We start from the raw sequence: 15,598 nt of genomic DNA, 5'->3' as shown, positions 1-15,598 counted from the left end.
TTCTTTTCATTTTAGAACTACAATGTAAAGTTTAGAAGACTAAGTATATTTGCAAAGTAGCATTTATAACAGAGACATTTTATGAAAAATTTTGGAGGGTTTGGAGATAGTATGTGGTGTTTCTTTATATTGGACATTTCAATTGCATTCTTAAATGACTGGAATGCAAGTCAAATATTTGGCACTGGTTGACAAATTATTATTGAGATGTGATTGTACAACATTAACTCACTGCATTAGTATGCATACTTTTAGAGTGCAGCACAGTATGCATCCATGTACATATTTTTGGAGTACAGTACACTTTGCATCAGTGTACATACTTTTAGACTATCGTAAGCAAATTTGTCCTCTATAAGGTTCATTAGAATGATTTGGACAGTTCTGGGAAAAAGATTTGGCCAGTGTCTTCTGACTTCACCGTTAGCAAGCTGTTCCACGTCTAATTGACGTGAAGCTTCTAATAGTCTTCTTTTGGATTTTTCTTCATTATGTGCTTGACTGTCTTAATCAATGGATTTCTACTCATTTCTGCGGATAGCATTTCACAAATGCTATAACAGATTTAACGTAAGTTCTGGGAATAACTTTCTTAGATATGCTGTGTCTTAAGAAATCTGCTCTACTTTAGGAATATTTTCTTTAATTGATTTACAAGTGTAGAAAAAAAATATCACCCTTAAACAAAATATCATGAAACTTTATCAATGTTTTCTTTATATCATTTTAATTTTTAAATATTTCTATTTAGAGCATTTTAGCGATGATATGGAAAATGTAATGCAAAACTCATGGCAGCTAAAAAACTTGACTCTGTTTCACAAGACTAAGAATTGAAGCTTTGTTTTTGGTTTTTATATGTTCAGCATGCAATATTCTTTAAGCTTATCATCAGTACATTTGAATTAGGTGCTAAACACACAAAATATACTATGAAACCGATTGCCATCGAGTTAATTCTAACTTGTAGCAACCTTATAGAACAGACTAGAACTGCACCCTATGGTTTCTTTATGGAAAGACTACCACATCTTTCTTCTGTGAAACAACTGGTGAGTTCAAACTATTAACCTTTGTGCTAGCAGCCAAGATTTTAACAAACCATTGACCTTTCAGTCATCAGTCAAGAACTTAACCACTCTGCCGCCAAGCCTTGTTACTATACACTATATAAGATATTAAGTATCAGCTATATCATATATATACCAAATGTATTAAATCCTAAAAGGTATTTTTCAGTATTGTATTTGAAATGATAATGAAATCAATGTAGTTTATTGATTCTAAAATGCAATATGTGTTTAAAAAGGAGGAACCATACCTATTTAAAAGGAAATAATCAAATAATGACCTTTTGTTTGTTTGTTTATATGGGTTAAACAAATCTTATTTTACATTATATATCACAATGAGCTGCTTTATGATAGAAAGATAGACCCTTTTATAAGTTAAGTTTTGATCAGAGACCAGAAACTATGTTAGTGATAGGAAAAAGAAATGTATTACAGGGATTAGACTTTATATAATTGTGGGATATGTAGAAGAAATCTATGGAAAGCTACTGCTTGAGTCTAGTGTTGTTGTTGTTGTTATGTGCCGTCGAGTCAGACCTGCCTCATAGCAACCCCTCCTTGGGTTTCCGAGGCAGTATCACTATGGAAGTAGATTGCCCCATCTTCCTTCCGAGGAGTGGCTGGTGGGTTTGAACTGCCAGCCTTCTGGTTAGCAGTCAAGTGCCTTAGCCACTATGCTACCAGAGCTCCTAGTGCCCCTGAAGTTACAGTTGGTCACCAAAGTTGTCAGTAGAGACAAAACACTAGACAAAAGTGGGAAGAACAAGGACAAATCCCAGCCCAAGTCTGTCTTTCACCATCTCCAAACTTGATGATTTGGATGACTTGTAGAAATAACTAGCACCATACATATATCAAGTCCAGGTGTTGGAGGAGCTAAAGTAAAACATCTGGTGGGGGCTGGAGGATAGGTTCTGGCCCACACCCATAAAGTTACCAGCAGATCACAACCATTTTATGAGTTTGATTGTTGCAGCTTACCTTCTGCCTGTCAAATCTCATGAAATTTTTTTTTTCTTTTTGCTAATCTTAACCTAGAACCACATGGAAAAGGAAATTCTGGGAAATATAGTTCCAACTTACCTAAGTTGACTCAGTACAATTCCTAATAAAGCCAATCAATGGCACAAATGTAATAAACAATTAACTAAATCTCGGAAACCTAAGGAGGGGTCGCTATGAGTCGGGGCTGACTCGACAGCACATAACAACAACAACAACAATAGTACAATGTTAAGGAGTCCTGGTGGTGTAGTGGTTAAAGTGTTCAAATGCTAACTAAAAGGTCAGCAATTCGAACCCATTAGCCACTCTGAGGGAGAAAGATGTGGCAATCTTTTTCCATAAAGATTTAAAGCCTTGAAACTCTATGGGTGAGTCCTACCATATCCTTTAGTCAGAATTGACTCCATGGCAGTGTTTTTTTTTTTTTTTCCTCATATGTACAACATAAAAGAAAACATAAGCCTAAAAATAGATGTTATCACCTTCTTAGTCCATATGGACTTTCATCTTGAAAGTACTCAGAGGTCCTTTAAATAACAGAAGAGAATTTCATTGGGCAGCTCTAACTAATATTATAGTCAATAGAGAAAGCCACGAAGCTTGGGGTGTCATTGTTGAAGCACTTGGCTGCTAACCCAAAGGTTAGCAGTTAGACCCTAGCAGCCTGCTACTTGGGAAAACATGAGACAGTATGCTCCTGTAGAGAACAAAGCTTTGGAAACCCTGTGGGGGCAGCTCTGTTCTGTCACTATGAGTCAGAAGTGACTCGATGACAATGGAACCAGTAAGTGTGGAGTGCCTTGTGTATATTCATTCTTGATCAAGTTTGAAGGTTTCAAGTAATTTGAAAGAAAAAAAAAAAATTACAGAACCTTAAACAGTATTTATAAAACTTCAAAATAGTCACCTGAGAGGGAGAAAACTAGTCCAATTCAGAACTTACGTGAGAGCATTTACATAAAACGATTTGGTAGCCCTGTAAACACAATCTTCATTTATTCTACCACATAGTTAAGACAATTTTAAATCTATTTCTCATTTACCATATTTTCACACATGATATTTTTCAATAAATATTAATAGGCTTACAACTTAAACAACTAACTGTGAAATAATTGCTATTGTTTTGGTCCTAGTTCAAACAGAATTTTTAAAAGTAATGTTAAATTCAAAAAATTGAAAACATCATGGTGGAAAAGTCAGTTGGTTTTATTTTGTAATTATTCTTTAAATAGTAAAGAAAAAAATGACTCCCCTCCCAAAATGGACATAACAGCCTATTCACTTTTTTGTAAGGTGGGTGTTCAATAATTCCAAGCCATAAATGCATCATTGAACAGCTACTATTATAATTAGAACATGGTTAAATTGTAGTTTTAATAGATATGCCTCTTTGAAGAAGAGATTTGTAACATCCTTTAGTGAATGCTGAAGTATTAGGAAGACATGAGTATAAATGATCTGATCACAGCTGCAATAGAACAATGGTAAAAGAAAAAAAAAAAATGAAGAAACATTATTGCCAGATAAGTATGGAACAGCTTAAATAGAAGGAAGGATAAAGTGAGTGACAGGAACAATCTCAAGGATTACTGCTTTGGCACGAAGATTCTAATATTCAGCTAGCTTGCCAAAAAAAATTGACCAGAGAAAAAGAAAGTCAACAGATTAACTTCAGGAATTAAGCTTATTAATGGATTTCCACACAGAAGTGTATCCACCCATCATGATAGGAAAATTCTTTAGTTTCCCCATCTGTTAGATTTTACTTAAAATATTTCTACATAAGATACCGATGGGACAGAAATTCTCTCTCTTTCTCTCTCTCTCTCTCTTTCTCCCCCTCTCTCTCTCCTCCATCACTCTCTCTCTCCTCTCTGTCTCCTTTGTCTCTCCCAGGGCTTTGAGCCAGTTCAATCCAAGTTCAACCTGCTGCTAAGAATTTGCATTTCCACCCCAGATATACTGAATCAGAATCTACATTTTAACAAGATCCAGAGGTGATTCTTATCTACAGGTGATTATTATGTATAGTATCAAATGTTGTTAAAATATAGATTCTGATTCAGTATATCTGGGGTGGAAATGCGAATTCTCAGCAGGGGATTGAACTGGAACGAATCAGTTTCAGGCCCTGCTCTCCTACATGCTCATTGACCTGAGGCAATGTTGTACTATATCTTTTCATTTTGGGCTTATTTACATTTGAACCAGAGCAAGCTGTTTAATTTAATGCTGAGCTGACTATATTGGAATACAGATTGTCCTTGTTCATAGATTTCTCTCTTTTTTATTCCTCTCTCTTATTTAGAGTAAAAATTTACTGCTCCATCCATGATTTAAAAGGACAAAAAGAGATAATGGGAATTGGAGGTAACTTATATTCTTCTGTAGAAAATATAATTATCGGAAGTTAGTTAAAAACACCTCAGTTCTGTTTTAATTTTCATGCATGGAGCAGTTGTTTTGACAGATGGATGAACTTTATTTTTGTAACTGTCCGGGAAAAGTCTACCTAACATAGTCTAATCAGTGCTGCATATCCATAATGTTTGTTTTTGAATCACTGTGGATTTGACCCCTGTAGTTTTTTCTGGGCATAGACATTTTTTTCTAATTTATTTTTCCAGGCTAATCTCTCTATGTGTAATTCCTTTGTACATTTCATTTTAAAACACTAGAAATCTTTTTTAAAATAAGTTTAAATGGTTTGTCACTAAGGAAGATGAATCATTGATCCTCAGGTGTGGCCTTGGCTTTTATTGGCTCAAAACTGCTTTACTTTTAATTCTAAACTAAGTTAACAATGTATAATGCTCTTGATCTGGAGTATATTGTAGTAAAATAATAGGTCAGCATCATCCCTTGACTCTTGGGAAACCAACTTGTTGCTAAACCTGTTTGAGTGCACCAACTTAAATTCCAGAATGGATCAAGGTTTGAAAAATGAATTCATTTTTAGCTGCTTACACTCTCTTTATTATGTTGTAAATCCGCCAGTGCCGAGCAAAGCAGTGCAATAGTAGAATGCCAAAAAGTACATTACATTCTGAGTCTTAAGAATCGTCATGGTTCAAGAAAAGGTCAGAAACACTCTTCTTCTGTCTCCCTGGAGCAGAAATGTGTGAAGTGTGTTTCCTTTTTCTGCCACGCTTCCTTCTTTTTCAGAAGGATGCCTAAACTGCTTCCCAATAAAATGAATATCCTGTTTTGGAGCACTCAAAAACCTTGGCAGTAACAAGCTGGAGAACGAAGGCAAATGAATGACAGGATTGATATTCTTTTATGTAGGTCTGTTTGAAGAACAAATCCTTACTCACAATTTCTCTTTCAAGTGTTTGGTTCTTCTCTGTCCAGTGCTTTTAATTCATTGTTTCCTCCTCCATTGTTTTGGATGAGTCTCCTCTCTGCTATTTTTAACCCGTTTTGAAAGTATTTCCTTCAATGCCTTTGTTTCAATTCAAGTGCCTTAACACACTCTGAGCCCAATTAATTTCTAAGCCCAAATTCTATTTGCATCAGGCTTCACTTTCAAAATCATATTGAGTTTACCCCCAGGGCATGGCAATGATACAACCTGCTGCCAAGTAGGAGAGTTCAGTGGGGACATTAACTGGATCATTCCAGGCCCTAGGCCAATAGGTGGATCCAGTTGCATTGTAGATCAGGTAGACTCAGTTATCAGCACTCTCAGTAGAGCACTTTGCCAAATTTTATGACTATAGTTCTGTGGTTGATATTTTGCCAGCAGTCTTTAGAAGCATAGTTGTCATATTATAGTGATTCTTCTATAACACTTAATAGAGAACAAATTAAAATTATGATAGTCAATGTGGCCCAATGCCATTGTTTTCAGAAAGCTGGAGATTTTTTCAATTATTAATTATAATCTGCTAGTTTCCATGGAAGGTCAAACTTAGTCACTGAAAAATTATGAGTTATCTGATCTATAACAGAGAAAACCAAAATCAAACCAAACTCACTGCCATCAAGTAGATTCTGACTCACAGCGACTCCCACTGGGTTTCCAAGGCAGTGGTTTCCCACTGGATTTCTGTAAGTCTTTGCAGAAGTAGATTGCCCCATCTTCCTTCTGTGGACTGATTGGTGGGTTTGAACCACTAACCTTCTGGTTAGCAGTCAAATGCCTTAGGCACTACACCACCAGAGCACCTATAAGAGAGAAAGACCTCACAAATTCTATATCAGGTTTCATTACAGTTACTGAAGTAATGTGAGCCTTCATATGTGTTCCTAACTATTTTTATTCCCAAAATACTTTCTTTTTTTTTTTTTTCCTATTGTGGAGAACTGAGGTCTGTAGATACATTTTTAGAATATACTGGGGTTCCTGATAGAACTCGAGAATCTGGGTTTATGTACAAAATTGCATGGATAACTTCAAATGCAAGGCATGCAAACGAAAAGCCTATTCTTTTCTAAAATGAACAAGGCATCCATCTGGGTCTGCCACTGTTAATTATTAGAATGTTCGTTTGCTTACCAATATATACACAGCCAATTTCTTGGTCTCAGCATATGGTGCTGAAACTGGTTATTTACAATCTTGAGTACTATAATATTGAGTCCACAATCAGGGATGGCTGTCTTTATATAAAAGCAGAGGATGTGGCCACCTACATGTTTCAAAGCAAGAGATGCTATAAAACATGTTCCTGGAAATGGCTTCCTTGCAAATGATTGAATTATTTTAAGAGTACAGATTAATCCTTTGGGTAATACTCATGAATGGCTCGTTTGTAAATGAGTTTATCAGATGTTTCCCTCTCCACAACCTCTTTCCTCTGCCCGGTGTTCATGCCCTTTCCTCTTGGGGAAGAGGGAGGCTTCTTACAGAATGAGGAGTTTGTTGCTAAGAGTTATGGAAGTTTTGCCCAAGACTTACTCTGTTCAAAGTGAAGCATAGATGAGAATGCATATACTCTTTAAGAGCAGACATTTTCTTTATAGCAACTTGCAAAATCAGTTGATTATGGAGTTTAATTGCATATGTAATAATACCTTACTGTACAAAAGAAAGATTTAGTATCTAAGTAGCAAAACAGTGGAAGAAAGTATACATTTATTTTAGTTACCATCAAAACAACTCAATATATGTTAAGCTACCATAAGGATTCATAACTTAGAACTTTTGTTTATTACTTCAGGATGGTTTAGTTCACAGTTAGGAAAACATATCATCAGATTTCATCCTACAAAAACCAGTGGTGATGCACAATAACTATTTGAATTTAAATGTCAATTATTCTGTTCAAATGTGGCTGCTTGCTCCTTATTTTATGGGGAAAACAGAATTAAGACCTCCCCAAAAAAAGCAGCAAATACTGAACATAAAGGTGAAGTTGAAATGTATCTGCTATTATAAACTCCAACTGACTTGATAGGCCTGTACGCACTCTGACCTTTCACTTGAAAAGTCACGTGTTATAAAAACTGACTGACTGTGAGTGCAACACACTTAGAAGTGCCAGGATCAACCTAGTCTTTTATAGTGTTTGCCAGCCTTGCTTGCACTAACTATAGTCTGCTTTTGACCTTTGCGTTTATACTCATACATTTGTTTCTTAATTTCAAATATTTGTAGGCAAAAAACTTTAAACTAGTTAGGAAAATCTATTATCAGTATCAAAATAATTTTCACTGAAGTTTTTATTTAGCATATATGTGTTCATTTGCATATTTGAACATATTTTCAATTCACTATTTCTTATTTTCTATTTCTTATTCATTTAAGAAATGAATGCCAAGAGTGTCTTAATTTCTGTAAATATTAAGTCATGATTAGAATTTTCTTGTAGGAAATTCTTTATCTCAAGTTCATGCTCATTGGGTATTGGGAGTGTCCAAGTATGGGTTCAGGATGTCCATGAAACTCTTGATAATATCTACTTATCATATCACTCTATAAAATATCCTTCAGACGACAGATATTCCCAACTCAACTGTCTTCCCTGTCTTATTTTAAATATACCCAGCTTGTATTTGAGGCTGAAGTGACATTTTTTGCAGGAGGTGTTAGGGTCTTTAGAGCTCATTAGCATGCAGCTCTACTGAAGTTCAAAGTTAGTTGCTCATCATTCAGGGTTACTGGCACTATGCCACCAGAGCTCCCATGGGTTACTAATGATGTTTAAATATCATATATAATCAAGGTTGTGTCATCTTTTCCTGTTCTTTTTCAGAAAGTAAACTCAAAGCTTATTTTTCCAGGAAACTTTTCACCATTGCCTTCCTTATGTAATTAATCAATTAACCAAATAACTTGCTTTTCCTCATTTCTAGAAAAGTCACCAGTGATTTTTGGTTATCTATGAATTCCTTCTTTTCTACAAGCAAATTAGAAATTGTTTAATGAGAGAGCTGTGAAAGGGCACATTACATTTGACCCCAAAAGAATAAGAACTTTATATATTTAACTCACATAATAATGTGAGCAAACTAAAGAATAAAAAACAAATCCTAAAAATGTAGTGAGAGGGACACACACAAAAAAATCTGAGCATGCTTAGCACCCTAGAGGTTTCCTCAGTCATGCTGACCACTAGAAATCACTTGTTTTCTTTTCTTTCTTTTTTTTTTTCCTTACAGAAAGAATGTGCTAATTTCATCAAAGTGCTTAAGGCTTATAATCAGACTCACTTGTATGCCTGTGGAACGGGGGCTTTTCATCCAATTTGCACCTACATTGAAATTGGACATCATCCTGAGGTAAAATTGGCTTTTAAAAAATAGTGTTTGTCACAACCCCTTGCTATTCAAATACTTTATTATATGTTTCTTCAGTTTGTTTAACTTCTGGTTCACTGTTCAGTAGAACCTACTTCAAATTCAAATGCTGTTATTAATTTTAATCTGTGAATGTGAAAAGAATGAGACCTCACTTAACAATAACTGTGGAACAGGGGGAAGGATGGAGGAAAGCATTTGTTTTCACCCTGGATCACAGGGTCCCATCCGTTTTCTTGTGCAGCAGATGTCAGCAGGCTGAATGTGCACTGTTTTCTCCTTCATTTGTATACTGCCAGCTTTCCTCACTATTTCCATCCTCAGCCAGAAGTGTCTGCCACCCAGTTCATTTCTTCTGCCTGGGGATTAAGAAATAATGCTGTCCATGTACACAATGGTCTGATCTCATGTTTGACCTAAATTATTCACATTTGTGTTCTTGCTGAGTGAGCCAAGCTTGGCTTTTATGTTGTTGGGATTCTTTTTTTTTTTTTTGTTATTGTTTTGTGTTGTACATAAAAAAAAAGAATATTAATTCTTGCATTCCTTTAAAAAGATATTTTAGTGAGAATATTAAAGCTAATCCAGGGTTAAAATATATATATATTAAGGAAAAATTCAGTGGAGATAATGCTAATATTAAAATTAGTAAATTGTGTTTATCAATAGTCTTCAATTATAAACACTTTCATATTTTTTATTTTGGCACAAAATTCTGAAAAAAGAAAAAGTACTCATGTGCTAAGAAAATCATTTGTGCCATAAATTTCTTCCAAATTGGAACTCATAAATCCTTGATAAATAAAGGCTTTGTTCCCAGAAGATTTCTGGAATCCTAAAGATAAGTTATAATTTACATGTTAGCCATGTCTATATAATTTAAAGTCTAAACTTTCTTATTCTAAAGTTTTCTTAATGTGTTCTAAAGTGTTATAAATGTGTGGTTTTGGTCCAAAGGGTTGGAGACCAAAATAGTTTGGGTCCAAAGGCTTGGAGATCAAAATTGTACCTCCATTGCATAATAAGGTAACTTAGAGAATCCTGAGAGACTATGTGATATCTAGAATAAATAATTTTTTTTTTTTTCTTTTTTGATGAGCCTGAAAAGATTAGGACACTTTCCCAAGGTTTCACCAGTTTAGGCCATGCGCTTCACCAGGCCATGACCTCCCCCTCTGCACCCTTCTTTTTCTGTCCCTTGCAAGCACATATGTTGTACTTACCAACATTCCCAAGAGTCTTAAGTATGGAACAACCTTAAGGAAAGGCAGTTCTACTTAAATTCTTTGGCTGATGTTGATGACATTCATGTGCATGGTCCTAGAGACTTTGTACACTTAAATGTTTTTAACCACCTTCTGGATAAATCTTTCCCTCTTTACTTCCTTCTCACCTATGTTGATAGTAATGAGGAAAATCTTCTAAAGTGGGCCCAGAATGATTGTCCCATTTTTCTGTATTCTAGAGATAGCTCTAGAGAACTCCTTTTCCATCATATCACCCTTTTATATATGCCAGTGTTGTTATACTGTACAGGGCAATGGACTCAGGAGATAAGTTTCTAGCACTCATTAGTGGAAAAGACATAGACTTTGGTGTCATCTGGCTTTTGCTCTGCAATCTACTAGCTGTGTTACACTAACAGCATTCACCATCCACTTATGAAAAGAATGTTGAGAGTTATGGAGCATTACAAAAATTACTTACCATTTCTGAGAATCTGTTTCATAATATGTAAAATGAAGCTAAACAAAACCTCTTTGATCATCAGTGGTCATATATTTTAAACTTGAGGTTGACTTATTACGTCCATCTGCTTTCTAACTGGGGACTCTGGTGGTATAGTGCCTAAGGCATATGACTGCTAACCAGAAGGCTGGCAGTTCAAACCCATCAGCCACTCCTCAGAAGGAAGACTGGACAAACTACTTCCCTAGTGATACCACCCCAGAAACCCAAAGAGGGGTCACTATGAGTCAATCTGACTCAACAGCAGTGAGTTTGGTTTAGTTTGGTACCTTCTAACCATCTTAACAGGAGCTCTGGTAGCATAGTGGCTAAAGCACTTGACTGCTAACCAGAAGGCTGGCGGTTCAAACCCACCAGTCACTCCTCGGAAGGAAGGTTGGGCAATCCTACTTCCGTAGTGATACTGCCTTGGAAACCCAAGGAGGGGTCGCTATGAGTCAGGGCCGACTCGACGGCACATAACAACAACAACAACAACAACCATCTTAACAGGATGTGACTCACTGACTGTGTTTTCATAGAAACTCAATGAGTTCTAATCCCATTATCATTAAAAGCATATCCTCTGGCCTCTAATTCGGGTGTCCTACCTTTGGTCTAAGAGCTCTGGTGGCATAGTGCCTAAAGCACTTGACTGCTAACCAGAAGGTTGACAGTTCAAACCCACCAGCCACTCCTCAGAAGGAAGGTTGGGCAATCTACTTCAGTAGTGATACCACCTCGTAAACACAAGGACGGGTCGCTATGAGTCAGGTCTGACTCCACAGCAAATAACAACACCACCACCACCTTTGGTCTAGAGCAAGTTATTTAATTCCTCTGTGTTTCTGTTTCAAATCTAGAACATGGTAAGGAAAATAATTTATACCTCAAATGATATTTGTGAAAGCTAAATATTGCCTGATAGATAGTAAGTTCTGGGGAGAGGAAAAGACAATTATTTTTTTAGAAATGTAAACCTGCATCTCAGGCTAAAAGTCATTGTTTTCTTTGTTGGTTGTAATTAAGTTTCATTTTCTACTTAAATGTTACTCAGTTCTTCAAAGGGAATAAATTATAGATTCTGGGCTCTTATTGGTGATTCTTCATTTATCTTAATTTCTCCATTTTTAATTTGAAGTTTAGATTATCTTGATAGACTTTTAAATTTAAATGATAATTGCTCCTGAATTTTTATCATGTTTCCAAAAATGCCACGTTTTTTTTTTTTTCCTTGCATTCAGGAGTTGTTATTTAATATATTTAATAACACATTTCCTTCTCCCATTATCAATTAACTTGTCTATGCATTAGGTGTGAGTAAGTAGGGATTCAAAGAAGTTAGAACCAGGCCATTTACCCAGAACTTATTGATCCAAATAATAAATGTATAAATATTCTTGCTTGAGCTGCTTTGAAATGGGAGATTGGGGAACAAGTGTTTTCCTGAAACATATTGCTTTTTGAGAAAGGCCCTCCTTCAGCAGCTCAGTGATGTCGATTTGCATGGTAACCATAGATTGGGAAATATTGTTCCACACTATTTAGGAGGTCAGAAGGACAGTGATTGTGCAGTTACTTGGGGAATTTAGTGCAGTCTAGACAGTCTATCTAAGAAATTCTGGAAAATAAATTATCAAGATAGGCTGTCTAGACTGTATCAAATTTAATTTTTAGTGCTTAAGCTGCCTTAAGAGAGAATGCTTTAAGTTGATCTATAGTGGTACTTAAAATACTACCCTTGAACTTAAAGTTATGCTTTTTTTCTGAAATTGAGAAAAGGAGAAAATGCATGTTCCATCCAGTTAGGTAAAGAATGATGATAACAGAAGGATTAGAAGAAAAAGAAATATAGTAGTAATCAGGATGAAGGCCAGGGTTGTTTGATCAGAGTTCACAGGCTCTCATTAAGTTTGAGTTTATCCTTTTTTATTTACATAGATGTCTTTTCAGATGCAGCAAGGACACATTTTTCTCCCAGATTCTAATTTAGAAATAGCATGTATAGTACTATATGAAATAATTAGAGATGAGTTTTCTTTTTAAAATACTTTTCAGCTTTTAGAAATAAAAAAACAATTTTATTGTAGAAAATAAAAAGACTGTTTTTTATTCTTATCATGGCTTTTATGAACATTTGTCATTCAAAATTTTCATTTGCAGTGTTCTTACTTTAAAATAACTCATTGTCTTACATTAAGTTCTCAAGAGATTTGAAACCCCATTCTTAGAAAATGACATTATGGACTTAACATGTCAGATGACAGATTGCCATATAAATAAAGACATCACTTTTGAAGCAAATCAGTGTTCCTTTTATCATTCAAGAACAGCTTCAGATGTTGTAGGAAATTCAGAGATCCTGTTAAGTAATGATAGAATGGCTTCCTGAATAACTCCCTATCACTGTCTTTTAATTCTGAAAATGAACTTCCTTTCACACTCCTAGCAATCTAATAGGAATATCTCCACTTTTGAAAATTATATTCCAAAATCTACTCTTGTTGTATAGTGACTTTCTTCTGACCACACACAATATGTCATTGATGGCTGTATTAAATAGATTTTTTTTTCCTGTGGTACATTTGGGAATTGTTGTTGTTGTTATGTGCCACTGAATCAGATCCGACTCATAGCAACCCCTCCTTGGGTTTCCGAGGCAGTATCACTATGGAAGTAGATTGTCCTATCTTCCTTCCGAGGAGTGGCTGGTGGATTTGAGCCACCATTCTTCTGGTTAGCAGTCAAGTGCCTTAGGCACTGCACTACCAGAGCTCCCATTTGGGAATTAGTAGACATATTAATTAACTTCAGTTCTGTAAGATGTTGTCAATCAGTTTTTGGTTATCTGCCAATAACACTTGACACAGTAGATAGCTGCCAGTGAGGTCACATACTTCATCCACATGTGTGTATTTATCATAAAATACATGCCGAGTTCATCAGAAGAACGATTCAGAGCTAGAGTGCAGATGAGTTTTGAGTTTATACTCTAAGCATCCATGCCATTCAAATGGCAACTGTAAGCCATTCTTAAGAGGTGGAATACTCCCAAATGGCTTATAGTATATGGTATTTCCCCCTCAAATTTACATCTGTTAATAAAAAAAGTATGAATTTAGGAGGAGTATAGCTTTTCAAAGAAGTCTGTGGATGTTTTCTCAAATTCCAAATGGGCCTCTTCTAGGCACTGGGCAGGAAATCTGAAGAAAGGTGGACCCAGATGAGAGCTGGAAAGTATTAACTCTGTAAATACTCTCATAATGTCATGATCTCAATTTATGACAGAACCAAAGGAACATTAAGAAATGCAATGAGGCTTAATAGCTATCTCTAAGGTCATTTCTAAAATGACAACCAATATATCTACATATAAAATAAAATATGTTTTGTCAGTTCTTTCCTTCCACTAAGAATAGAAGTGCATTTTTATGCAAAACTGAGTAAAATGCTCTTAGCAACAATCCCCATGACCAGAATGCTGTTTAAGTGACGGCTAGTGCTCTGTTGGCTAATTTATACATCTAATGTAAGCCGTCCTAATTGAGTTATGTCTCTCAATTTAATAGGCTATTTAGTCCAACTGAGCACAGTTTTATTTCTAAGAAGAAACGGTAAAGCTGATAAATTTATATATCTTGACAAAGCAATGAGGTGGTGCTTTTGTCTTAGATCAGACAGTGGAATTTGTATTTTCTTGGTAACAGGCTAGTCTAGTTGTGAAACATCAAGATTCTTTGGCAATTTTTTCTGGGCTACTCATTATCTACCCCAGAGGTAGTACATCCTTCCTTTGGTCTACCAATCTAAGCCAGACATGATTAGAATAAGTCTATAATGGCTTCTAGGTTTTCCTTTCTTCTAATACTTGCATCATGTTGGAAGGTTGGTCTTCACAAGTTACAATGCCTAATACACAATATCACCATTTATATTCCAAATTAAGTAAAGAAATACTCTGTTGTTGTATTTGAGGCAAAGTTTCATAGTACATAGATTTTAAGTGACCTCCAAGAGTTTACCAAGGTTTATTTCCATGAACTAGTAAAATTTTAAACTCTAAATATTATCAGTAAAGCAGTCTCTCAAAATAGACAGAACTGTTGTCAAAAGAGGGATAGAGAACCTAAGTTATGATTAGAAACAAGGTTACATAAGAGCAATTTTTGTAAAAGATTAGGGGAAAAAAAGAGAGAGAGAGACAAAAATCCAAACCAGCAGTCTTATAACATGGTTCAAAATGCTTCAGATCACCATTTTACTGTTTGACTTTCTTGTCCTGAATATTTGTTTTATAAATAGCATAATTATGAGATTATTGTCCTTTTACCCTCCACCACTTATTTGGTTCAATTATAAAAAGTTTCCCTACAGTACTTTTCAAGTTTTGTTTCTAAGAATAGTGACAATGGAAATGTTAGCATTCATTTCTCAACTAGCAGACTAGTTAGATACATGCTTTAGCAGATCTGGCTCTCTTATTGCCAGAAAAATAAATGAATCTAAACTAAATTATTTCCTTAATGATGTCATTGTTCTTGTTGTTGTTGTTATGTGCCGTCCAGTTGGCCCCAACTCATAGTGACCCCTCCTTAGGTTTCTGAGACGGTATAACTACGGAAGTAGATTGCCCAACCTTCCTTCCGAGGAGTGGCTGATGGATTTGAACCACCAGCATTCTGGTTAGCAGTCAAGTGCCTTAGGCACTATGCTACCAGAGCTCCTAATGATGTCATTAGCAATCACTTATTAAAAGAGTGTGTTATCTATATTTCAAGGTTTTTGAATATCATTTACATTCAGAACAGATCAATGTAGATCTAAGGACTGGATCATATGCAGCCAACACTAATATACATACATATATATATATTTGTTGTTGTTGTTGTTATGTGCCGTCGAGTCAAACCCGACTCATAGCGACCCCTCCTTGGGTTTCCGAGGAAGTATCACTACGGAAGTAGGATTGCCCAACCTTCCTTCCGAGGAGTGACTGGTGGGTTTGAACTGCCAGCCGTCTGGTTAGCAGGCAAGTGTCTTAGCCA

General features: G+C 35.7%; 1 protein-coding gene across 1 annotated transcript in view; it reads left to right on the top strand.

The window, feature by feature from the left end:
- The window catches only part of SEMA3A (semaphorin 3A), a 298,555-nt gene that overhangs the window by 102,065 nt on the left and 180,892 nt on the right, over positions 1-15,598 (top strand). Inside the window, exon 4 of the mRNA XM_007944923.2 lies at positions 8,688-8,807. Coding sequence (XP_007943114.1) covers positions 8,688-8,807 — 120 coding nt within the window. The remainder of the gene's footprint in view (positions 1-8,687; positions 8,808-15,598) is intronic.

The sequence above is a fragment of the Orycteropus afer genome, unplaced genomic scaffold (assembly GCF_000298275.1).
Source record: "Orycteropus afer afer isolate SDZICR_OR568_19922 unplaced genomic scaffold, OryAfe1.0 scaffold00007, whole genome shotgun sequence".
NCBI classification, from domain to species: Eukaryota; Metazoa; Chordata; class Mammalia; order Tubulidentata; family Orycteropodidae; genus Orycteropus; species Orycteropus afer.
This window is presented reverse-complemented; position numbering and strand designations above follow the sequence as displayed.